Source organism: Takifugu flavidus, chromosome 18, assembly GCF_003711565.1.
Source record: "Takifugu flavidus isolate HTHZ2018 chromosome 18, ASM371156v2, whole genome shotgun sequence".
Lineage (NCBI taxonomy): Eukaryota > Metazoa > Chordata > Actinopteri > Tetraodontiformes > Tetraodontidae > Takifugu > Takifugu flavidus.
This window is the reverse complement of record NC_079537.1, coordinates 9,185,292-9,208,767: the sequence shown is the minus strand read 5'-3', so window position 1 is coordinate 9,208,767 and position 23,476 is coordinate 9,185,292. Positions and strand designations below refer to the sequence as shown.

At 47.9% G+C, this 23,476-nt stretch overlaps 2 protein-coding genes across 7 annotated transcripts; both read left to right on the top strand.

Moving 5' to 3' along the window:
* Nucleotides 1-106: 106 nt before the first annotated feature.
* Nucleotides 107-9,357, top strand: icam5 (intercellular adhesion molecule 5). Of its 2 annotated transcripts, none has more exons than XM_057014386.1 (11): nucleotides 107-188; nucleotides 5,528-5,779; nucleotides 5,988-6,305; nucleotides 6,397-6,633; nucleotides 6,828-7,130; nucleotides 7,226-7,477; nucleotides 7,626-7,943; nucleotides 8,029-8,265; nucleotides 8,354-8,581; nucleotides 8,650-8,910; nucleotides 8,990-9,357. In XM_057014386.1, exons 1-11 carry the CDS (start codon nucleotides 134-136, stop codon nucleotides 9,184-9,186), a joined length of 2,658 nt encoding a protein of 885 aa, XP_056870366.1. In that variant the 5' UTR covers nucleotides 107-133; the 3' UTR covers nucleotides 9,187-9,357. The 2 variants fall into 2 exon arrangements, with proteins under 2 accessions (XP_056870366.1, XP_056870367.1); XM_057014387.1 differs by lacking the exon at nucleotides 107-188 and adding an exon at nucleotides 4,959-5,193.
* Nucleotides 9,358-9,609: 252 nt separating this feature from the next.
* On the top strand, nucleotides 9,610-21,170 carry trip10a (thyroid hormone receptor interactor 10a). 5 transcript variants are annotated; one of them, XM_057014390.1, is made up of 16 exons: nucleotides 9,610-10,008; nucleotides 13,238-13,353; nucleotides 13,822-13,878; nucleotides 14,215-14,362; nucleotides 15,240-15,302; nucleotides 15,485-15,589; nucleotides 15,679-15,807; nucleotides 15,947-16,093; nucleotides 16,188-16,376; nucleotides 17,964-18,128; nucleotides 18,324-18,347; nucleotides 18,990-19,099; nucleotides 19,281-19,413; nucleotides 19,549-19,637; nucleotides 19,716-19,849; nucleotides 19,939-21,170. In XM_057014390.1, the coding sequence occupies exons 1-16, from the start codon at nucleotides 9,985-9,987 to the stop codon at nucleotides 20,088-20,090; spliced, it is 1,785 nt and encodes a 594-aa protein (XP_056870370.1). In that variant the 5' UTR covers nucleotides 9,610-9,984; the 3' UTR covers nucleotides 20,091-21,170. The 5 variants fall into 5 exon arrangements, with proteins under 5 accessions (XP_056870370.1, XP_056870371.1, XP_056870373.1 ...); XM_057014391.1 differs by lacking the exon at nucleotides 18,324-18,347 and having other exon boundaries at nucleotides 9,621-10,008; XM_057014393.1 differs by lacking the exon at nucleotides 17,964-18,128 and having other exon boundaries at nucleotides 9,623-10,008.
* The last annotated feature ends 2,306 nt before the right edge of the window (nucleotides 21,171-23,476 follow it).

Genomic DNA, 23,476 nt, shown 5'->3' with positions numbered 1-23,476 from the left:
CGTTGCACACTTTCATCAGGTTCTGCCCAAAATGGGTAATCATCAGCTACTGGATTCAGAGCATTTGCTTGTTCTTCTGAGTCTGAAGAGCATCTGGATGTTCCAGTTCCATCATCCTACCTGCTGGTCCAACATGTCCCATCTCAGGAGGATGCTGGGCTTTCTCATACTCATGTTTTTACAATGTGGTGAGTGAATATAAACTTCAAATATTTCCAATATTACACTTTCTTAAGTGCAGACATAAAAAATTTCATGACCAGTTTCTTGGAAACTAGGGCGTTGCACACTTTCATCAGGTTCTGCCCAAAATGAGTAATCATCAGCTTGTCACACAATATTCTCCAGCCTCACACTCACTCAGTGCCAGATTGTTCTTCTGCTCTCATGCAAGACTTTCCAGCGTTGTTTCCCTGCCGGATTACCCGTTACCGACCCTGCCTGTCTTCGTTCTGCCTGCCTTGCCTGTTCCCCGGACAACCTACCAGCGTTCTGCCCCTGACTACGACTTCTGCCTCAGCGTCTCTGGTTCCTGTCGGTTCACCTGGTTTAGACTTCTCCGCCCGGCCCCGACTTCGCTGCTGCTCGTCCCACTCCCCGAGCCTGCAACTCATAGACTTTGTGCGGGCCCAGAAGAACGGACTATTTCCTGTGTTTCCTGGTCTGCCTGAGTTCCTGTTTGCCCGTGGGTTAATAAAAGTCATTACTACGGTCCAGCTTTCCAGAGTGCTGCTTTTGGGTCCTAAACTGCACCCGTCACAGTACAATCTGGCCAAACATGGACCCAGCACACTCGTCACCACCTCAGTCTCGTTTGGACCAAGTGGAGGGAAGGCTCCAACAATTCGAGGCCCAGCTAGCCTCCAATGCTGCGGAGGCTCGGGAGACAGCATCGGCCCTAGAGCAGGCATTAAGGTCAGTAGCCTCCCAGGTCCAACAGCTGGTGGTCTCAGTGTCGCAACCGGCCGCTCCAGCTCCTCCTCCTCCGGTTCCTGCTCCCCCACCAGGCACTGTTCCAGAGCCCCGGGTGGGAACCCCAGAGCGTTATTCTGGGGACCCAGAGGGCTGCAATCCGTTCCTCACGAACTGTTCAATCCTGTTCGCTCTGCAGCCCTACACCTTCGCCTCAGAGGCGGCGAGGGTCGCCTTTACCATCAATCACCTGACTGGCAGAGCACGCCTGTGGGGAACGGCAGAGTGGGAGAGGAGCACACCGGCCTGTTCCTCTTTCCAGGCCTTCTCTGCGGAACTTCGTAAGGTTTTTGGGCCTGTTTCTCTGGGTCCGAATGCCATCGGGGGACTCATGAGCGTGAAGCAGGGAAGTCGGCCCATTGCTGACTACGCTATCGACTTCCGTACCCGGGCCCGGCTTAGTGATTGGAACCCAGCAGCCCAGTGCGACGCCTTCCTCAATGGGCTAGCGCCATATATAAAGGATGCGTTGGTTCCCTTTGATCTTCCGCCCTCCCTTGATGGACTCATCAACCTGACTTCAAGGCTGGACAGGCGCGTCCAGGCAAGGAGAAGAGAGCTACGCCAGGGAGAGGCGGAGCACCGGTCGTCTGGCCGCCTGCGAGGATCTCCAGCCGCCTCCAACCTTCTCACAGGGCCCGCATCTGGGGGGGCCGAACCCATGCAGGTGAGACGCACCAGCCTGACTCCTGCGGAGCGAGAGCGACGACGACAGGGGAACCTCTGTCTCTACTGCGGACAGGCTGGGCACTTTGTCTCTCATTGCCCAGTAAAAGGAGAGGGCTCAGCAGTAGACAGGGGCGGACTGCTTAGCCGGACTCAAGACTCTGCCCCCTGCCCACGGCCATTGTTTCACGTCCGGCTTCTGTTGGCGGGGGGCTCTCACACCCTCGCCACCTTCATAGACTCCGGGGCTGATGTCAGCCTGATCGATGAGGAGCTCGCCGTCCAGCTGGGTATCGACCGGGTTCCGTTACCACATTCAGTTCCTGCCAGCGCCCTGGATGGCCATCTCCTAGGGACTGTCACTCACCAGACCACGCCCATCCACATGCTTCTGTCAGGCAACCACCACGAGACCATACAATTCCACGTCTTGAAGTCACCTCACCTCCCACTCATCCTTGGTTACCCCTGGCTCCGTCGTCACAACCCCCACATTGACTGGGCGACGGGTTCCATTCTGGGGTGGAGTTCCTCCTGTCACCAGGTCTGCCTTAATCAAGCTGCCGCGCCTCTATTATCAGTCGAATCCATTCCGGCCCCCGACCTGTCTGCGGTACCCTCTGAGTACCATGACTTCCGGGAGGTGTTCAGCAAGGCTAAGGCTACCTCCCTGCCCCCTCATCGACCCTACGACTGCGCCATAGACCTTCAGCCCGGCACCACGCCTCCCAAGGGTCGTCTCTACTCACTGTCTGCACCAGAAAGAGAGGCCATGGAGGTCTACATTAATGATGCTCTGGCTGCCGGGATTATCCGTCCCTCCTCATCGCCTGCTGGGGCAGGGTTCTTCTTTGTGGAGAAGGACAGGTCCCTGAGGCCCTGCATCGACTACAGGGGCCTCAATGAGATCACGGTCAAGAATCGATACCCTCTCCCACTCATCGCTTCAGCCTTTGAGCTGCTTCAGGGGGCCATGGTCTTCACCAAGTTGGATCTCCGCAATGCCTACCACCTAGTCCGGATCCGGGAGGGGGACGAGTGGAAGACCGCCTTCAACACACCCACTGGACACTATGAGTACCTGGTCATGCCTTTCGGCCTTACTAATGCCCCGGCCGTCTTCCAGGCACTCATTAATGACATTTTGAGGGACATGCTCAACAAGACTGTGTTTGTCTACCTGGACAACATCCTGATCTTCTCCCGTTCCAAGGAGGAACACGTGCATCATGTCCAGGCCGTCCTCCAACGCCTGCTGGAGAACTCGCTGTTTGTCAAGGCCGAGAAGTGTGAATTCCATGCTACCTCCGTCTCTTTCCTGGGATACATTATCGGTCAAGGCAGTGTAGAGATGGACCCCTCCAAGGTCTCTGCCGTCACCTCCTGGCCCGTCCCCGAGTCCCGGAGACAGCTGCAACGGTTCCTGGGATTCGCCAACTTCTACCGGAGGTTCATCTGGGGATACAGCACCGTGGCCGCTCCGCTCACTTCTCTCACCTCCTCCAAGGTACCCTTCCGTTGGTCCCAGGCTGCCGAGGAGGCATTCCAGAACCTCAAGGCCCAGTTCACCTCAGCTCCCATTCTCCTGGTTCCTGACCCTGAAAGGCACTTCATAGTAGAGGTCGATGCTTCTGATGTGGGGATCGGCGCCGTTCTCTCTCAACGCTCTGCGGATGACCAGAAAATGCACCCCTGTGCCTTCTTCTCCTGACGTCTGTCTCCGGCAGAACAAAATTATGACATTGGGAACCGAGAACTGTTGGCAGTGAAACTGGCATTGGAGGAATGGCGTCACTGGTTAGAGGGGACTAAATTGCCCTTCCTGGTTTGGACGGACCACAAAAACCTGGAGTACATCCGGTCGGCTAGGAGACTGAACTCCCGTCAGGCCAGGTGGTCCCTGTTCTTTACCAGGTTCAACTTTTCCCTCTCCTATCGGCCGGGCTCCCGCAACATCAAGCCTGACGCTCTATCTCGCCAGTTCCTGGGAACAGAAGACACTGCCCTCAACCCAGACACCATTCTCCCTGCTCCCTGCCTTGTGGCCTCTCTCACCTGGGAGGTGGAGGAGCGTGTAAAGGCTGCCCTGGAGAACCAACCTGGTCCCAGCTCCTGCCCTCCTGACCGCCTGTTTGTCCCGGACGGTCTGAGGTCTGACGTCCTACAATGGGCCCACGGCTCCCGGCTCACTTGCCACCCAGGGATTCAGCGCACTAAAGAGGTCCTGCAGCAGCGGTTCTGGTGGCCCACTTTAGAGGAGGACACCAGAGAGTTTGTCAACGCCTGCCCGATCTGCAGTCTGCACAAGTCCTCCCGCCAGGCCCCTGCCGGTTACCTGCAACCTCTGCCCCGTGCCATGCGGATCCACCCAACCTTCCATGTCTCCAGGATCAAGCCGGTTCGAGAGAGTCCGTTAATGCCTGCTTCTCAGCCGCCACCACCTCCACGGATTATTGATGGGGGTCCTGCCTTCACAGTTCGCCGCCTGCTGCGCTCCCGCCACCGTGGAAGGGGCCTTCAGTATCTCGTAGACTGGGAGGGATACGGCCCAGAGGAGAGGTCATGGGTCCCGGCCCGTCACATCCTGGATGCGCAGCTCATCCGCGAGTTCCATCACTGTCACCCTGACCAGCCCAAGATCCCCAATGCTGGTGGCGGTGCCAATTTAGAGACTCTGTCCTCCCTGTCATCCGAGGCTTCCAGCGACGAGGACGAAGAGGAAGCTGAGACGGAGGCCTCTGAAGAATTTTAGCCCTCCTCCAGGCCCCCCTCCACCCACCCGGCTCAGCTTGGCCTTTGTTTTTGGGACGTCAGGGGCCGTCCCTTGAGAGGGGGGTTCTGTCACAGCCCCTTTTCTCCAGTTCCCTCCTGTCCCAGTACTTTTCCACTGCCCTGCTCACACCACACCCTCTGATCACCACACCTGCTCTCAGTCACTGATCACACACCTGCCCTCACTCATCAATCAGCTCACCTACCAGTGTATATATTCTCCAGCCTCACACTCACTCAGTGCCAGATTGTTCTTCTGCTCTCATGCAAGACTTTCCAGCGTTGTTTCCCTGCCGGATTACCCGTTACCGACCCTGCCTGTCTTCGTTCTGCCTGCCTTGCCTGTTCCCCGGACAACCTACCAGCGTTCTGCCCCTGACTACGACTTCTGCCTCAGCGTCTCTGGTTCCTGTCGGTTCACCTGGTTTAGACTTCTCCGCCCGGCCCCGACTTCGCTGCTGCTCGTCCCACTCCCCGAGCCTGCAACTCATAGACTTTGTGCGGGCCCAGAAGAACGGACTATTTCCTGTGTTTCCTGGTCTGCCTGAGTTCCTGTTTGCCCGTGGGTTAATAAAAGTCATTACTACGGTCCAGCTTTCCAGAGTTCTGCTTTTGGGTCCTAAACTGCACCCGTCACACAGCTACTGGATTCAGAGCGTTTGCTTGTTCTTCTGAGTCTGAAGAGCATCTGGATGTTCCAGTTCCATCAGCCTACCTGCTGGTCCAACATGTCCCATCTCAGGAGGATGCTGGGCTTTCTCATACTCATGTTTTTACAATGTGGTGAGTGAATATAAACTTCAAATATTTCCAATATTACACTTTCTTAAGTGCAGACATAAAACTGCCAAAAAAGAACACAAGAGTTGAGAAATGTATATTTCCAAGTAAATTTGTCATGTTAAATTTCATGACCCATATTTGAGAATTCATGCAGTAGAGGAGGACTGGTAAATACTTCCTCTGTACCTCGTGACAGTTGAATTGTGTAAACTGGGCCAAGCGTTCAAATGAAATAGGCAGTCACCCCATCCCTTTGCTCATTTATGATCATTGATGCATTTAGATTTACTGAATTGTTGCAGAACATTAAATGCTCCTGTTAATTTCTCCACAGAGGCAGATAAAAGCTGTTCTCCTGACCTCATCAACCTGGATCCTGAGGTTGTAGTAGAATATGGAGAAATTGTAGTATTAAACTGCACCAGCACTTTTGAGGATGACCTGGATGTGTTTTGGAAAATTGGAATGGAAGAGAAGCTTAGTTACGTCGAAGTTCCTGTGACAAAGTGGGATATGAAAGTTGAGTGTGTCATTCAGTTGAATGACTCTTTTCAATGCAGCAATGAAGTTAATATTGTTGTGTACAGTAAGTGTCACTTCAAATCATGGTCCCTGTTCCATAATAATTAACATTGCTTGCAGAGACTCCAGACTCTGTCAGGAGTAGCTGTTCTTGCTAATGGAAATTACTCTGTAAAATATGATAGAAAACAGGAAAGGGTGGAAATTCCTTTTACGTTTAAGTTCATACATGTAAGATAGGGTTGCATGTTCTTCTCTTGCGTTGCTTACAGAGACTCCAGACTCTGTGTCAGTCTCTGCTGATGTGACGCAGGAGGGAGCAGAGATGGTCCTGAGCTGTGATGTCACTAACGTGGCCCCTCTTCAGGCGCTCAGAGTGAAGTGGTACATAGGCAATGACACGGTGCACACACAAATGTTTAATGACACCAGTAGGACTCCAGCCAGCGTCATCTCCACCTTGAGAACCACTGCTGGGAGAGAGGACAATGGAGTGGAGTTCAGGTGTGCGGCTGAGCTGCACCTCGGACCCAACGGACCAGAGCTCGTCCCTACAGTGACCTCATCAGCTTACACTGCTGTCGTGCTCTGTGGGTTCTTATCATTTCACCCGTCGCTCCAGTTTTACCACTAGTCCACATTATCTTGTTACCGGTAATTTCTGTTTCTGTGTGACTGCAGATAAGCCAAGGATCCAAGGGTGTTCAGGCCACTTCAGCGGTGTGGAGGGTGACATTACGATAGACATGTTGCCCTGTTATGTAGATGGGAACCCTCCACCCACTGTCCAGTGGTACCATGGGGGGACAGAGATCAGTGCATCTGTGCCTCTCACCAGGACTGGCTCAGGAGAGTACACAGCTGAAGTTGTGAACAGTCTCGGCAAAAGCATCACCTCTGTCAACATCACCGTTGAATGTGGGTTTATCTTTACTGTGCAGATGAGAATTTATGATTTTTGGTTTTATTGGCACTCTCATGGAAGTAAATATACCTGCAAACTTGTTTCTATCCATCGTGCAACCCAAACTTTAGTAGTATGCTCAATGACATGTTTACAGCTGAGGTGTTTGATGGGTTTTGCATGATGCTGTCTGTGTTCATCTCCTCAGATGCTCCCACCTTCAAGGAAAACTTGTTGCAGATTTCTGTTCCTGTAGGAGCAAACGTTGACCTGAGCTGTGATGCAGAGGGGCACCCTCAACCACACCTTAACTGGACCTGTGATGGTGCACATGAGAAGGAGACCACAAATCATCTCTACATTGGCCAAATAGAACACAATATGAGATGTCAATGTACAGCCAGCAATTATCTGCACAGTGCAACAAAGGAATTCATCATTGTGGTGGTTAAACCAAGCACAGCAGTGCCCCCTGCAGCCATAACCACTCCTGAGGCAGTGCCACAATCTGGTACTGCTCATCTTTTTTTTCTGCCCTTTACTTTTCACTTTTTTTACACTTAAAATGACAGCGATTGAATATTAATGCATTGAAACTGATTGCAGCATGTCCTGTAATACTGACCCCTGCTGAAGTGGTGGTGAGATTTGGAGATCCACTTTCAATTAACTGCAGCACGTCGGCTGCAAACGTTGAGGAGATCGACTTCATTGTCTCATTTGGAAAGAAGCAGGTTGAACAACCTTTGTCTGTCAGCTGGGCTGTGGAAGAAGTCAAGGAGTGGGCGGTAAACGCTGAATGCTTTGTGACTCTGGAACAAAATCAGTGCTCTGAGATGCCAAACGTCATCGTTTATAGTGAGTACTGAGCAACAGGAGTAGCTGTTCTTGCTAATGGAAATTACTCTGTAAAATATATGATAGGAAAGAAAGTGGAAATTCCTTTTACGTTTAAGTTCATACATGTAAGATAGGGTTGCATGTTCTTCTCTTGCGTTGCTTACAGAGACTCCAGACTCTGTGTCAGTCTCTGCTGATGTGACGCAGGAGGGAGCAGAGATGGTCCTGAGCTGTGATGTCACTAATGTGGCCCCTCTTCAGGCGCTCAGAGTGAAGTGGTACAGAGGCAATGACATGGTGCAGACAGAAATGTTTAATGACACCAGCAGGACTCCAGACAGCGCCGTCTCCACCTTCAGAACCGCTGTCATGAGAGAGGACAATGGAGTGGAGTTCAGGTGTGCGGCTGAGCTGCACCTCGGACCGAACGGACCAGAGCTCGTCCCTACAGTGACCTCATCAGCTTACACTGCTGTCGTGCACTGTGGGTTCTTATCATTTCACCCGTCGCTCCAGTTTTACCGCTGGTCCACATTTTCTGGTTAATTTCTGTTTCTGTGTGACTGCAGATAAGCCAAGGATCCAAGGGTGTTCAGGCCACTTCAGAGGTGTGGAGGGTGACATTACGATAGACAGGTTGCCCTGTCATGTAGATGGGAACCCTCCACCCACTGTCCAGTGGTACCATGGGGGGACAGAGATCAGTGCATCTGTGCCTCTCACCAGGACTGGCTCAGGAGAGTACACAGCTGAAGTTGTGAACAGTCTCGGCAAAAGCAGCACCTCTGTCAACATCACCGTTGAATGTGGGTTTTGCCTTATTACAATTAAATAATGAATCCATACGTTCCACATGCATCGTGTTCTGAAAATATTTGGTCTTTACTTTTGCAGATAGCCCTTCCTTTACCTGCAACCAACACTATGAGATTAAAGAAGATGCTCAGGTCCAGAGTGTGTGTGAACCAGATGGTCTCCCCCCTCCTATCATCACCTGGACAAAAGATGGAGCAGTGATACCAACCCCGCCTCGGTGGACAAAACATGACAGTGGAAACTACTCACTTACAGCAACCAACAAACATGGCACAAGGAGTCATTGGCTCTATCTTAACGTTCTGTGTATGTTGTCTAGCAATGGCTACAAAAACCTGTGTGTTGACTTTCCTAATCAAACATCTTATTTACAGATGCCCCCGTGTTTAACCTGGAAAGTTACACCCAGGAGGTTTACCCAGGAGAGAATGTCAACCTTGATTGTTCGGCTGAGGGTAACCCTCCCCCTGAGATCTCCTGGGAATATGCCCCTGCAGACAATGCGATGGTCACTGGGGGGCGCCAGAAGAGCATCAGGATCACAGGAGCCACGTCTACCAACGCCGGTGTTTACGTCTGCGTCGCCAAGAGTAAAGCCGGGCGTGTAACAAGATCCGTCACACTGCTCATGAAAGGTGTCACGATTGTGCGATGACACTGAAGGATGTGAATGTAGCAGATCAATTTTTAATTACATCTTGTCTGTAATTCCAGGTGAAAGCAGCCGAGTCCCACCGGAAGTTCTCTGGCTGCTGCCGTTCTTGTTAATCATCATAATCCTTCTTGTCGTCCTATTGTATCGCACGTGCAAGAAAAAGCACGGAGAGTCCAGATTTGTGGCTGACAGGGCCAAAGATGGCTCTGATGTGTCCATCCCTTTAACCACCAAACACAAGGGAGTGCAGGCCTAGTGTTGTTTTGCTTTACGTGAAATTGTAAAATAAGTATGATGGGAATAATCTCAAAGACTTGATATTTAATTCCACTTTGAATTTAGATTTTTCCAGGATGAGATATGAACTGTTTTACTACAAAATTTTACCTGATGTTATTTAACCTAATAAAGGCTTTCTGGTACTCCAGCTTCTGCTGTTACAGTTGGTTTGACGGGAATCTTCTGGGAAGAAGCGGATGCTAGAAACGACAGTTAAAGCCCATTTTCACGAACGGTGTGAAACGTTGCAAATTACTGAGGAGCGTCACAAGCTTTGCAGCCATTTCTGCTGCCAACGCAGCTGTGGTGGCGTCGTGTCTGCTGGGATCAGCCACCGCCTCGGTTTAATGATTAAATAAGTCTTGGCTGACAACAGTTGGGTGTCTTGGAGCCCAGGAGGACTCGGGATAAAGTGTGGCCCCCTGCGCTCAACGTTTCTGCGTGCGGCCCCTTTAAGGTTTAGGATTTCGGAGTGACGCGGATGTGAAAGCTACTTTATCCCGTTTTCCTTCCACACCAAAAGTTCCCGTTCAAACTACACGAGATACTCTCAATCCTTCATAACCAGTTTATCACCATCCTAGTTCGCGTTAGTTTCCAATCCAAACGCGGTTGTGATGTGTGGCGGTTACTGATTTATCCACTGGGGATTATACTTAGGAGCCCCCTCCTCCTCCTCCTCCTCCTCCCCCTCTTCCTCCTCCGAGCTGCTGGATAACTTTGGAGAAGTTCTTTGTATTCGGCATAGTCGCACAGCTTGGCCGACAAGCTGAACATGGACTGGGGAACGGAGCTTTGGGTGAGTCCACCGCACGTTTGGCTTTGGCGACGATGTTGGAAATAAAACGATCGTTGTCGATGGCGCCCGTGGCTCAGGCTGGGCAGGAGTCCACGTCTGAAGGAGCGAGCAGGGGCTGCACAGCTGCACGCTTTTCTACCTTAAACGGTGCATTGGCGAACCGAGGCGTGTTTTTGAGACTCGTACTTTTAACGAAGATCGGCTCAGCTGGCGCACCGTTGCGCCTCATGTCGCGTCGCGCTTTGCGCGGCAGCTGCGTAATTGTCTTTTGATTGGATCCAGTTATGTTTTGGGATTTGCGCAAACTGTCACGAAAATCTGTCCATCAGGAGGTAAATCAAAGGGGTCCCGCTGTGCAAATCGGTGTTTCTGATCTTTTCTGCAAACATGAGTTCAAAGACGACGATATGCTGAAAATAATCTCTTTATTTTGCAGTCAACGGGGGCAAATAAAGCGCTGCGGCGGGCTGTACCCGCTGGGATGTTTGGCTGTTTACAATCTGGGAGTCTTGCTCCCATAGAGATGAAATTAGACGCTGCCATTTGCGCCGACTCCATGTTAACACTTTTTCAGGCCTCGCGCATTTTTGTTGACGTAAACAAGTTCCATCTTTTAGGCCATGTGTGTTTAGTGCAGTCATTTTTAGAAAATGGTGCCTGTTTCAATTTCCCTAGTTTACAAAACAAGATAGAAACCACAGAAGTGACACAATCCAGTCTAAACACACCATCTCCACGCAAACATAAAAAAAAATCCCACAATATACGTTACCTAGGCGACGGCCCTGCCCGTACACAGGCCGCACATTTGCAAACAAACATGCCTCTTGTGGAGGAACCTGAATATGTAAACGGAGTAATGCAAAGTTGAGGACAGCGAGGTGGTGACCTCATTACACATTCTCCCCCCAGGCCTCTTTTTTTCTGTCCCTTTTCATCCTACGCTGGTGCAACATCCTAATTAGTTTTGCCCTACTTTGAATGAGTCAGAATCCATCCCAGAATTAACCAGATTTTTTTTTTTTACGTCCGGATGGGAGTCATTCCCGATCAGCTCATGGAGCAGTTTGACTTGAGAGAAGCTCAACAGTGAAGCCGCCAGCTTAAATACTAATGATTGCATCTATTTAGTTTAGTTGGGGTATATTTTTCTGCCTCTGCCTGTCTCATCAGACAAACCCCTCACACCTAATTGGGTTTGTTACTGTTTGGTCAGAGAGCCATCCCTTGGGCCCAGTCAGTCCTCTGGCATCCGTCCCCTGACTGTCGTTAATCCAGAGGCTATTTTAAGGCCGTGCAAGAACAGTGTCTGAGCATTAGCCTTGATAGTAAGTGCTAAAGACTGACTCCCAGAAGCGCTTTGTGGCAAGTCTGGTCGGGCAAGGCCCCTCATTTTCTGAAAGATTGCCTGACTCAGGGTTGAAGTATCCAGCCGAGCTCGTAGGCCGGTGACTCTCCGGGTGACTCCTTTTTAGAAGACATTTGGCATTCCCTTGATGCCGCATGCAGTTCTGGTATTACTGGAAGTTTTCTGATGATAAATGAATCACTGGGTGGCTGCAGATTCAGACCTTTGGATTTGGAATGGCTTTAGGGATAGTTTAGTCCTAAATCAGTCATAAAAGCATCTTTTGCCTCCTGTTTTATGGGAAACAAAATCAGAACTGCAGAATCTTCATCTTACAGTTAAAAAAAAGTTTTCTTTTCCTCCAATAGCAGAACATTTGCTGTTTTGCTGTTTTGATTTATGCTCTGTGAAACACTGTTGACAACATAGTGATCATGTTTTTTTTAAGATGTTTTGATGCATTTTCAATGATATTTTTCTTTTTTTTTAAAAAAAAGTAAACCCACGTTTACTTTACCTGCAGTCTGTGTGTGTGCGGAAATGTTTCTAATCCTGGCTCAATATTGAACAATGATATTCAGATCTCTGCCCGTCAGACAGCGTGATTATAGTCTTGTAGAAAGCAGCGTTTAGTATCAAATTGGAAATCCTGGAACGGACCTCCTCTCTGTCCAGACAGCACCCACGATAGTCTGCCCGCCGACGTCTGACATCTTCCCCATCCATCTCTCTGATTTCATTTCACCCTTTACCCGTTATACTTCCATTCCTGCCCTCATTGCCAGTCAATAACATGATGTGCACATCGCTGCTACTCCTGATGGGTCTATAATTAAGACCTGACCCGATGTTTTCGGTGCCGGCCGCTCTGATGTAAAGTGATAAGTAAATGGGCGCTGGAGCTGAGGGAGTCAGACACGCTAGGTCTGACTCCCCAGTTGTGGCCTGTATAATTGCAGTTTTTCTGGGTTGTTTTATGTTGATGTGGTTGAAGAGAATTGAAAAACAAACACTATCAACCCGCAGTCCTGACATTGGATTATTTTAGCATTATTTTAACTCTACTGTGATTTCCACATAGTCTAAAAAAGTCCAAACATCTTTCTAGGTGTGCACCATGGTTGTATTGGCCGTCTTTTTTCTGTGATTAATGGCACCTAATTTAATGGCTAAGAGTCACATGTTATTGTGGTCGTAGATTGCAAACCTCCATCTTGGCCTTTAACTGTGTTCTGTCATTAGACTAAACGGTGTCTCATTCATTTGGGTTTGTAGCCTCTTGTTTTATTGGGAAGGTGGAGGCAAACATGGCCCAACTTGTCAGGAATCCCCTTCCATAGTAAGAAAAAAAGAGAAATTTAGTGTAGAGTGGGAGAAGAATGGCTGAGATATCATTGCTCAGTCTTTGCAGGCATGTCTGAGCTTGAAGGTGTCATTAACCTCTAAGATAAGGGAAAAGAGTATCTAGAAACAACACACTGCCTCTGAGTTGGACACCTACAGCTAATGAAATTTAATTATTATTCTCAAGACAAGACTATTCTATATGTTTCACTGCACAGAGGACAGCAGGATGTGAATGAGAAGAGCGCCTCCTTTTCCTGCCCCTGACCTCCGTCACACCCAGTGTCATCTGAATAGCACAGGGTGCCTTATAATTTAAAAGCAGTTGGAAATTCACAAGACCCTTGCCAAGATTAATTGCATATGTGGAGAGAATCTGTGGAATCCAGCGTGGGGAACAACATGGGTATATTTAGTTGATTTTCCTTCGTTCTGGATGGCTTTAGAGTAACATTTCACTCGTTAGCGGGGAGTGCACGATCCATTTCCTGTTACTTAATTTTTTTCCTTATTTGTCTGTGGTTCTGCTTTCTCCAGGACCAGTATGACATCATCGAGAAGCATACACAATCCGGCCTGGAGCTGGTGGAGAAGTATGTGAAGTTTGTGAAGGAGAGGACGGAGATTGAACAGAACTACGCCAAACAACTGAGGCAGGCCTCCATTATTAGTATTGTTATTTTACTTATTTTCCTCTGATGTCTGACCCAAATCCTCAACCGTGGCTGCCTGCTCCTCTTTGCACGGCTGCCTGTGGCTCTCTCTAAAATGTCTGTGCGGTCTCGTGATGAGTTTGGGACAGAATCGAACTTGTCTGTGAAGAACACACAGCTGCTGTGTGCTCGCTCCAGCCTGCTCACCCTCTTCATCCATGATGGCTCCCACTCCCACTCTGCAGGCCCACATCTGGTGGGTTGCTGAGATAGCTGGAGAGGAGAGGAAGTAGGAGCAGACTGGCACATGACAGATAGGATGTGGCTGGAGGGAGTGTGAAAGGAGGAAGCACATTTTAGTGTTCAGTTTCTTTTTGTTTCAAGCTCCTACATTTTCAAGTAAATATTTATTATTACAGCCACTGTCCATGTCCACTGTTGTTATTAATGCAAGTTCATTGTTCACAGGAACCTTTCTAAGAAGTATAACCCCAAACGGAGCAGCAAGGATGAGCCAGAGTGCAGGTGAGGACTTGTAGGTTGTTTTCTTGTCATTATACGCACGCTTGTGCCTGAAACTCCAGAATTTTGCTTTGTAAAATGTAATTAATGTGAACAGAAGCCAAATGCATCCCGCTGCAGCCTACGAATAGATCACAAGTGCTACCGCTGCTGCTTCATGGGAATGCTGATAATTGCTCCTGGAAGGAAGCAGGAATAAGGAAGTCAGGAGCTTCTCATTAGGACTTGGCCTCCTGTTGACTTCTTTGGGAACCTTTATTTATCTGGCTCTGTCTTATCTCTGCTCCCATCACTGCGCTCTCTTCTCTCCTCCCTTTCCTTTGCTCTTCTGTATGGTAGATTGTCAAGCTACCAGGCTTTTCTGGACGTCCTGAATGAAATGAACGACTACGCGGGTCAGAGGGAGCTGATTGCCGAGAATATGATGATGAGCATCTGCATCGATCTGACTAAGTACCTACAAGAGCTCAAGCAGGAGCGAAAGACGGTGAGCTTGTTGGGTCACCTGAGGCCAGTGGAATGTTTTTGTGGCTTCACCACATTCATTAAGATTGTCAGGTTTGATTGGCGCTCATGACCAAGCCAGGATCAAGCTGGGACAGTTTTCCACCGCAGGAGCCCACCAGAAAAGTACCTGATTGGTGCTGGTACCCTCCACATTTTCCAAGATCCTTTTAGGCCTCGGATGTTATGCTGAATATTTCTGAAATCAGACCTCAGCTTTCAGCTGCATCTGCGTGATATGTTTTAGTAATTATGCAAAAAAAAGCTCACAAATCAAATCGAAAGAATTCCTCCTGGGGCCATGTGACACAACAAATTTAATCCATATCTGTGCAAAATGGACAGCACATCCTGCCATTAAAATTCTGGGAGCTATTTTATTTTTACACCAGAAATAATTGATTCGTGTTCCAAGTTCTCACACTTTTATGAGTCGACTCTGCAGCTGTAGCTGTACAAATGCTGTGTGAGCTGCTTCTGGGGGATGGAATTAGTGTAGCGGGAGACTGAGAAAGGAGGGGAGAGGTGGATATCTTACCGTTGTGGCAGGAAGGAAGCCTTGGTGTCTCCAGAGATTTATGGTCTGAACGATGGTGTTCCATTTCTCTGCAAGGAATGCGGCAGCGGCCCCCGCCACTTCGCAAAACCCCGAATCCCAGTGCGGATTCCCACTGCAGACGTGATGTCTCCAACAGACGCGCTGCTGTTTGTTTTCGGGTGATGCCGTGTGACTTTTGCGTGTTATTGTTTCTTCTGCGTCTGCCCCTGCACGTGGCTGACACTCTCTGTCATCTGACACCAGCCCCCCCCCCCCCCCCCCCCCCCCCCAAACTAAGCTCTATTTTTATGACTGTCTGCAGTATCTCCTGGAAGCCAAGAAGGCCCAGCAGAGTTTGGAGAGCACCTACAAGCAACTCGACGGCGTGAGTTTGGAGGAGGAGGTCAAACTGATGTATTCCATTCATATTTGGTCTCAATGAGGGGAAAAGTCATGCGGCAAACATGGTTCTGCGCGTTCGTTTTCACAAACGTTAAACGTCCGCTTTAACCCAGCGGCCTCATTCAGTTGAAAGATCTAAACATGGCGTTTTCCCCCTCCCTCTAGAGTAAAAAGCGCTTCGAAAGAGAATGGAGAGAAGCGGAGCGCGCGGCACAGTACGCAGAGAAGACGGATCAGGACATCAATGCCACAAAAGCAGATGTTGAAAAAGTAACCGTTGGAAAGGGATAAATAATTTCTTAAAATCGAACGCCATCGGGTGCATTGGGTCAAACTGTGCGCCGTGCGTGTGGTTCCAGGCAAAACAGCAGGCTCATATGAGGGCGCACGTAGCGGAGGAGTGTAAGAATGACTACGCAGCCCAGCTTCAGAAGTTCAACAAGGAGCAAAACCAGTTCTATTTCGATGATATGCCACAAATTTTCAACGTAAGTAAACAAGCCGTGGAACTGAGATATTTCATTCGTGCTTTAAAGCTTGCTGAACCTGTTAAATGACAAACGCGTGCACGCTCCATGCGGCATATTGAGGTGTTCAAATAGTCAAGTTTTTTTGTGTCTTCACCAGAAAATGCAGATTCTGGATGAGAGCCGAGTGCAAAGGTTGGCGCAAGGATACATCCTATTCTCAGAAACAGAGAAGCAAGTGATGCCCATCATTGGCAAGTGCCTGGAAGGCATTACAAAAGCCGGCACCAATGTTAATGGGAGAAATGTGAGTTGGTCTGTAAATACTCTTTGCAGTGCCGTGATGCTTTGTGCAACTGTTGGATGAAAAGTTGGCTGATTGCTTTTATCCTTAACCACAGGACTCCATGGTTGTGATCGAGCAGAACAAGTCTGGCTTTGACCGTCCTGGCGATCTGGAGTTTGAGGACTACAGTCAGGGCATCAATCGAGCCTCCTCTGACAGCAGCCTGGGCACGCCGAAGGGCCCCATGGACATTCTGGGAAAGAACAGGAGCAAAAATTTCTGGCTTTTTAGCAAAAGGAGTAAGGTAGGAAACGACACCGTTGAGACATTGTGCTGATTCAGTCGATTGAAGTAACCTCACACCTAATCTGAAAAGAAATGAAAGTGTTAATACACAAGAAAACAATTGAAATGACCGGCTGATGACACCAAACGCCCACAGGCAGGCGGTGGGTGAATTCTTGTTTGAAAGGTTAAAGTTTTCAACTAAAAGTCGTGGCACTCAGCGGAACTGCTGCGCTCGTATTTCCACATTTATACTCTACATTCTTTCCTTTACAGCTCAGCATGATAATGCATGTAGCTCTTTTATTGTATTAGACACAAATGGCCCTCCTCTCGGCACTTCTAGAACAGGTCCTCTGCATGACTGTCCTGGCTGCGTGTGAATCAACCTTGGCCACACTCCCTCCCTCTCTCTGCAGTGTGGTTTCCAATAGGTCAACCGGTCGTCAGCATTCTGCTGTGCTTGTGCTTTCATCAGCACGGGGCCCAAACAACATTGGGTTTTCCTCTCCAGGCATCCACAAACACACTGCTTCCATTATACTGCCCCGAGCCCAACATCACATCTCTCATCACAATAAAATCTTTGTGCCAGCAGTCAGGGATGCCATCAAGTTTGCCAGGTCAGAAGAGCTGGATCACGCCCAGCCTCACATTAATGGACGATAACACTGACATGTGTCAACTCGAGATTGACAGCCTGTTCTCAAAGGAGCGCTGTTGATGTTGAGTCTAAAATCGAACTAGTGACATGTGTAGCTAACAACTAACAAGCCAGTGCCCCGCCCTCCTACTACCCCTTCTCTAAATGATCCCTTCTCTCTTTCCTGCGGCGTTTGCTTGTTCAGCACCTCTCCTCTGTCTGCATGTCTTACTGCCTCAGCTCTGTTTATGTGTGTGGCACACAGCTCTGTGTCATCAGTCATGCTCGCCCAATTAGGACCGGAGCCGTATGAATAGGAGGCTGAAGCTACTGGCATGACTGGGCTTTTGGTCTGCGCCTGGCTCCTGAAATGCTCCTTTTTCTTCGCTGCTTGCCTGTACTTAGAATCCCATAACGCTCATGAAAAGTAGTGCTTACCTAATAGATGTCCGCATAAAAACTGAGCTGTACGTCCAGCTCTGGGTATTTTGGGCGGTCACTGTTAGTAGCAGAGGTCATCACCCTTTTCCAGACCACACCAGAGGTGTGCATGTGAAAATCCCTAAACGTGCACATGCAGTGATGTGGTTACAACCACTTTGTCGATGTATGAATTTAGAGTTTATATGTGAACATGGTTTTTCCCACTTATCTCTTTAATAGGGGCCTTATTTTCAGGTAGGGCCATGTGCCAGGTGTGTGTGTGTGTGTGTGTGTGTGTGTGTGGTCATGCTGTGTGGGCTTATGTGCTTGGTGTGCTCCGATGTTGTCTTCCTGGCTTTTTGGTGTGCTTAAAGGTGTTGATGCTGTCTTTTTCTTTCCCTTTTCACTGTTTTGTGTTATGTCGCCCCCTTTTTCTTTCCCCCCCTCTCCTCTCTCTCCGTCCCATCCCGTACAACAACTCCTGCCCGCATACCTCATGCTCGGGTGCTGGTACTTTGGTCCCCCCCCCCGTGACCCAAGCTCTCTCCCTCTACGCTCCCACCATTTTCCACACCCCCCGCCCCCTCGCCCGCTAATGGACCCCCTTCCCCCAAGTTTGGCCGGGACACCTTGTCGTACTGTTTGAAGGAGATCAATAAGACAGTCAAACCCAGAATCTCTTCCTTCCGGACACTCAGGAGATCGGTGAGTTTACTAGAGGACCTTTGGGCTTCAGGAGACTTCTCACTCTGTTACAGTTTCTCTAAGACTAAATCCTTAAAATATTTGCTTTTTTTTTTTTTTAAATGAACAGGGAGCACTGATTTATAGTTTAAATCGTTAGTGGCATCTTCATAGAAAAGACTGCTTTTTCACACATGCTATTTCTTCTTCCATCAGAAGTTTACTGCAGAGAGGAACTTGGTAATGTAGACAGAGCTGTTGTGGGGGAGGGGGCTCTCACCTGGGTGATATATAAAAATGGCCACCTTTCCATTACACTTTTTTATATGCTGATTATAATTCCCTAATCACACCACTCTGCTTGAGTTTCATCATCAAAGGAAAAACCAGCCTATAGGTTTAACTGTATGTATTGAAGAGGTGGCCACCTGGTGGTGGAGCAAGGGACGACACCTGTGGTAGCAACACTTTCCAAATTGAATTTCAAAATGATTTCTGTCATTTCTGCAGTGCTTTTCTCACAGTCTTTCCATCCCTGATGTTATTGTAAGCTAAAAGGGGAATTTGGGTGGTGAATTGGTGGTCAAATTCTCATGCACACCAAATGACAACTTGAAACACCCACACCAATTCTTAGATAATCAAATTACCTCTTTAATACTGATAATGTTTGTTTCACAGGTGTTGTTTTCTTAAGATTTGCTTGTTCTATGGGCTCTCCTTTCATTTGAAGCAAATATATAAATGGGAGATTCAGAACTGGGCTTTGGTTGGCTAATTGTTGAAAATATGACTCTTTTCAGGTGTCTGTCCCTTCTTTACGTACGGAAATTGCTGTTGCTCAGTTTTAAGCTAAGCCAGACCTATTGTTCACTCTTGCAGCCTACTGTGACAGAGGACTTCTCCCATCTTCCACCAGAGCAGCGGAGGAAGAGGTTACAACAGAAACTGGATGACATCTGCAAAGAATTGCAAAAGGAAGTAGATCAGAGGTTTGTTTTCATGCGCATGTTTGTCTGCTCTGCGTATTAATAACCAGCTCTGACATGTGGGAGCGTCGGGTAATATTCATGCAGCCGAGACGAACGCGTCTGTTTGAACTGTTTACTCCGCAGGGAGCAAATGCGACTAAAAGTCACTTTCCCTTTCTTCGCTTGTTACTTTCTCACTCAGCGAGGCCCTCGGGAAGATGAAAGATGTTTATGAGAAAAATCCTCAAATGGGAGACCCGGCTACTCTGGCATCGCAAATCAGCCAGACGTCACAAAACATAGAAAGGCTTCGAGGAGAGCTCAGCAAGTATGAGGTAATCTACACTTCACTTTTCATTTATACTCGAAGATAATCACTCCCACTCTTGATGCTACCTGCTCTAAAGTAAATCTATAAATTGGACAAATGAGCCTTGAGTGCATGGTGATGTATTTTTCTGCGGCTGCAGGTCTGGCTGGCTGAGGCAGGCGGACGTGGGGAGACGCTACGCTACAAAACTCACACATTCAATAATAACGGGGCACATGACATTCACAGGTAGCCCTCAGATCTGCCCAGAGAAGCCTGTTTATGTCTGCTCTGCGCAGGAAACACAGTTTCTGTTTGTGTCTGCAGCCCCGATGGAGCGCACTCGGATGAAAGCACTCCCGATCCCTCCCAGGCCATCTACGCAGAGTTTGACGATGACTTTGAGGACGAGGAAATAGCGTCTCCCATTGGAAAATGCACAGCCATGTATAATTTTCCCGGTATGTCATTGGATGGAAATGTACGTCTCCCGATGCTTGTATTCATAACGTAATGTATGTTTTCCATATTGTTTGTTTCTGTCATACAGGTGCCAGTGAAGGGACCATCGCTATGCAGGAGGGGGAAGTACTGGCTGTAGTGGAAGAGGACAAAGGAGATGGCTGGACGCGTGTCCGCAGGAACAACGGGGACGAGGGCTACATACCTACATCTTATGTCACCATTTCTCTGAACAAATGAGAGGGAGAAAAAGAAACCTTCAATTCCTAAAACTATGTAGTTCCTCCAGTGGGACCGAGCAACGGGGAGCACGATGGGCTTCCCCAGAAGGGGATCCAAAAACAAGGTGCTCTCAGTTCTCATGAGAGAGGTGCCTCAGAAGAACGGTGCTGACACTGTTCTCTACGGTGTAGTTCCACTTATCTAAGCCGCATAAACAGCACGCTCGATATTGTGTCACAAACTCTTTTTTGTTGACTTTCATAAAATGTCACATGCAACGTTATGGTACAAGGTTTGGCCTCATTGTATTGTCTCATTAAGCATCATTTTTGGAATGTAGATGAGTGGAATATGAGTGCTGCTGCCATCTTCAGCCTGAGTGTTAATGCCAGTAATACACAGGAGGACGGTACCTCACCAGGAGAGACCTGCTCGGCTCTTCAGCAGTCCACCCCTCTGCTGAATCTAAAGTATGTGACCAGATTTATTAGCACTTGTGAAGATCTTTGGCACCGCCACTTTGCTGTTTGGATTTTTCTCATCCTCTCGGGGAGAGCGAGTGAGATTTCTGTGGAGAAATCGTTGCCTTTGGTTTTCCGCGGCTTTTGCGACGCCGAAGGTGCAGCCAACAACCGGACACCCCAGAGATCAGACAATCGCAAGCATATCAAGTCCATTTTCAAAGATTCGCATCATCAGTAGCTGGTTTTTGTATAGTGCAATTTTCAGGCTGTTACTAAGAATAATTTATTAAAAGGAATGTTCTATAAATACAGGATTTGTACAAGTTTATCAGTGCTTTTGTTTTTAAGGAGTTTCTCACGCTGTTTCTTATCCCTTTGCACAGTCTGTAGCCACGAAAGGGAGAAAGTAATAGACACGTAAAATGTGCTACATAAAGACTATTTAAGTAATAGATAATATATATTATAGCTGTCACTACACCACTGATGTCTTATTAGCTTTTTAACCATTCAAATAAAGATTGTTGGATATAAAGGTCGATTGAAAGTCTCATATGATTCACATCTGTCTTTTTTCTGTTGTGGCTCATGTGTCTTTGGTGCCTTCCTGATTAAAAGCATTGTGTATATACCATTTTTGCATTTTTCTTAAACAATAAATGTTAAATACATTGTTTGAAATTTGTCGATCCTGGATGTCTTTTTTACTGGATGCCTTACAGATTCCGAAATGTGTGGTCTTTAAACAAAAAATACTCATTTTTGTCGAGAGAACACGCTTTTCAATATAATCATGGCCTGAACACATACCGCCATGATGCAGTAGGGGGCGCTTTTGCGCCATCGCGGAAATGGCAACATCTGCCATTCTCTGTCTGCATAATTAGGTTTCCAATATAGGCCATGCATTTGCATACCTGATTAAATTGCACAGGCTTCAAACCATACTGCTTATAATGACTAATTAAATAACCCCAAATTAGCATCTGCCCCACTTTTATATTTACCTAAATTACTGCACAAGTAAAGCGATAGACAATGCGAAATTGCCTGGACCCGAGCTTTGAAACCAACAGCTGTGAGTGACGCTCAGATGAAAGATCCTGCAGCAGCGGGGAGGCTGTGGAACTGACTGACTGCTCAGATGATGGACAGGCCGGATCTCCATTTGCATGCAAAGTCTTTGGTGTCAAGATTGACTAAAGGTCAAATTTTCATTAAAGCTTTTGAATCCTGCAAAATCCCATGAGCAGACGCTGCCACCTTCAGCTCTGCTGCCGACACTAAAGGGATGATCTTCATCACATAGAGCAGCAATGTCATATGACGCAGGTGCTTTCTGGGTGGTAACTCAGGCATCCGAACTTCAAACGCACGCACCGACTGCTGTGAGCTCGAAAATGAAAAGTGGATGGAAAAGCGACATGCAGCAACACAAAGAAGCCACAAAAGGGCCTTATTTCAACCCCAAATGCCACTGTTTACATGTCTGCCGGTAAAAACTCCAGTGTTCCACCTGATCCTGGAGCAGCTGCAGTGGTTGAGAAACAGCAGTGGCTTAAAAATCCAAACCTGAATTAGTGAGGATGAGGATCAGAGCATCGGGGACCTGCAAATCTCTGACAGAGTGATGCAGCGTCCAGGCTTCCTAAGAGATTTAGATCCGTGTTAGTTATCAGTGAGATAATCTTACTGTACGTGGGATGGAGTGTGTTGAGAGCTGCTGGTGGATTAACGGCAGCTTTCACCCGTCTCATGCTGCACGTGCCACAGTTCCAGGAAGCGACGCTAAAGTTGCTTATGGTTGAATATATGGATAAAGGTGTCACAATATACAGCTTTCGGCAACATTGTGAGTCTCCATCTGTAAATTATACATACTGTTGTTCTAACCGCTTTAATGATGGTGGCTGCTGTCACAAATAAGCAATTATTTCTCTACCTAGTGCACCACAGGTGATTAAAGATTTAAAAACTTGAGCTTTCCGCTGTTGCTGTGGGGGGGAAAAAAACAAAAAGAGGTTATAGAAAACAGGTACAGGATTCACAGGGATGCTATTAATTCCCAGGCAGTGAGTCACAACATGAGAAGGACAAGCTGGAAATAAATAGCATGTAAGGGTTGTGTATCACCTCCACACCTCCTCCACTGCAGCATGACATCACACACAGACCGGCCTTAATGGCTCTGGAAGGCCGTTCACACAACTGTAGTGTGGATTGTTAAATAAATGTCCCTCAAAATAATCGCTGCTCGTGGTCTTGTGGCTCAGCTTGAGACCAACTTTGCCTGGTTACCATTTCCTGCCGCCATTTTGCTGGATTTGAATTTGTTCTGTCCACTCTGTTGCCATTAGATGAGTCCAAACAGCTTGAAGGGAGCAGAGTTCTACCAGCAGATCATCAGAAAGTTCTTCAATTACAAAAACTCTCTCAGCACATGCATTTTCCCTGAAATTAAAGGAAACTAATTCTGATCACTTGGAAAAACTGTCGCTTATTTGTTTTATTCGACTCCAAAGATTAACAGCAGATTAACCTGCCGTGACATAAAATATGTCCAATGCAACAGATGGCGTCAATTAAGGAAGAAGAGAGTTGTGCTCAGACGCATTTGCCATTCTTCTTTACACAGAACTGACCTTTTTATGTTACCTTTTGGTTTGAGGGTTTGGCTGAAATAATTTGTTTCAAAACTGAAGGGAGCAACGGTGTAAGAAAACAAAATAGGGACGAAGAGGCCTAGCTTAAAGGTCACTCTCACTTTCTGTAGTCCAATGACAAGAGAATTCTCCCGGAGTGGTGGTCTGTGAAATATCACAAAATAAAACCACCTGTCAACGTTCAGTGAGAGGAGCCCAATTAACCCCATTCGTTCTCTGCCTCACGTTCCCTCATTTACTTTTAAAACGAGTCCACTTTACAGACGGGAGCAGCAAA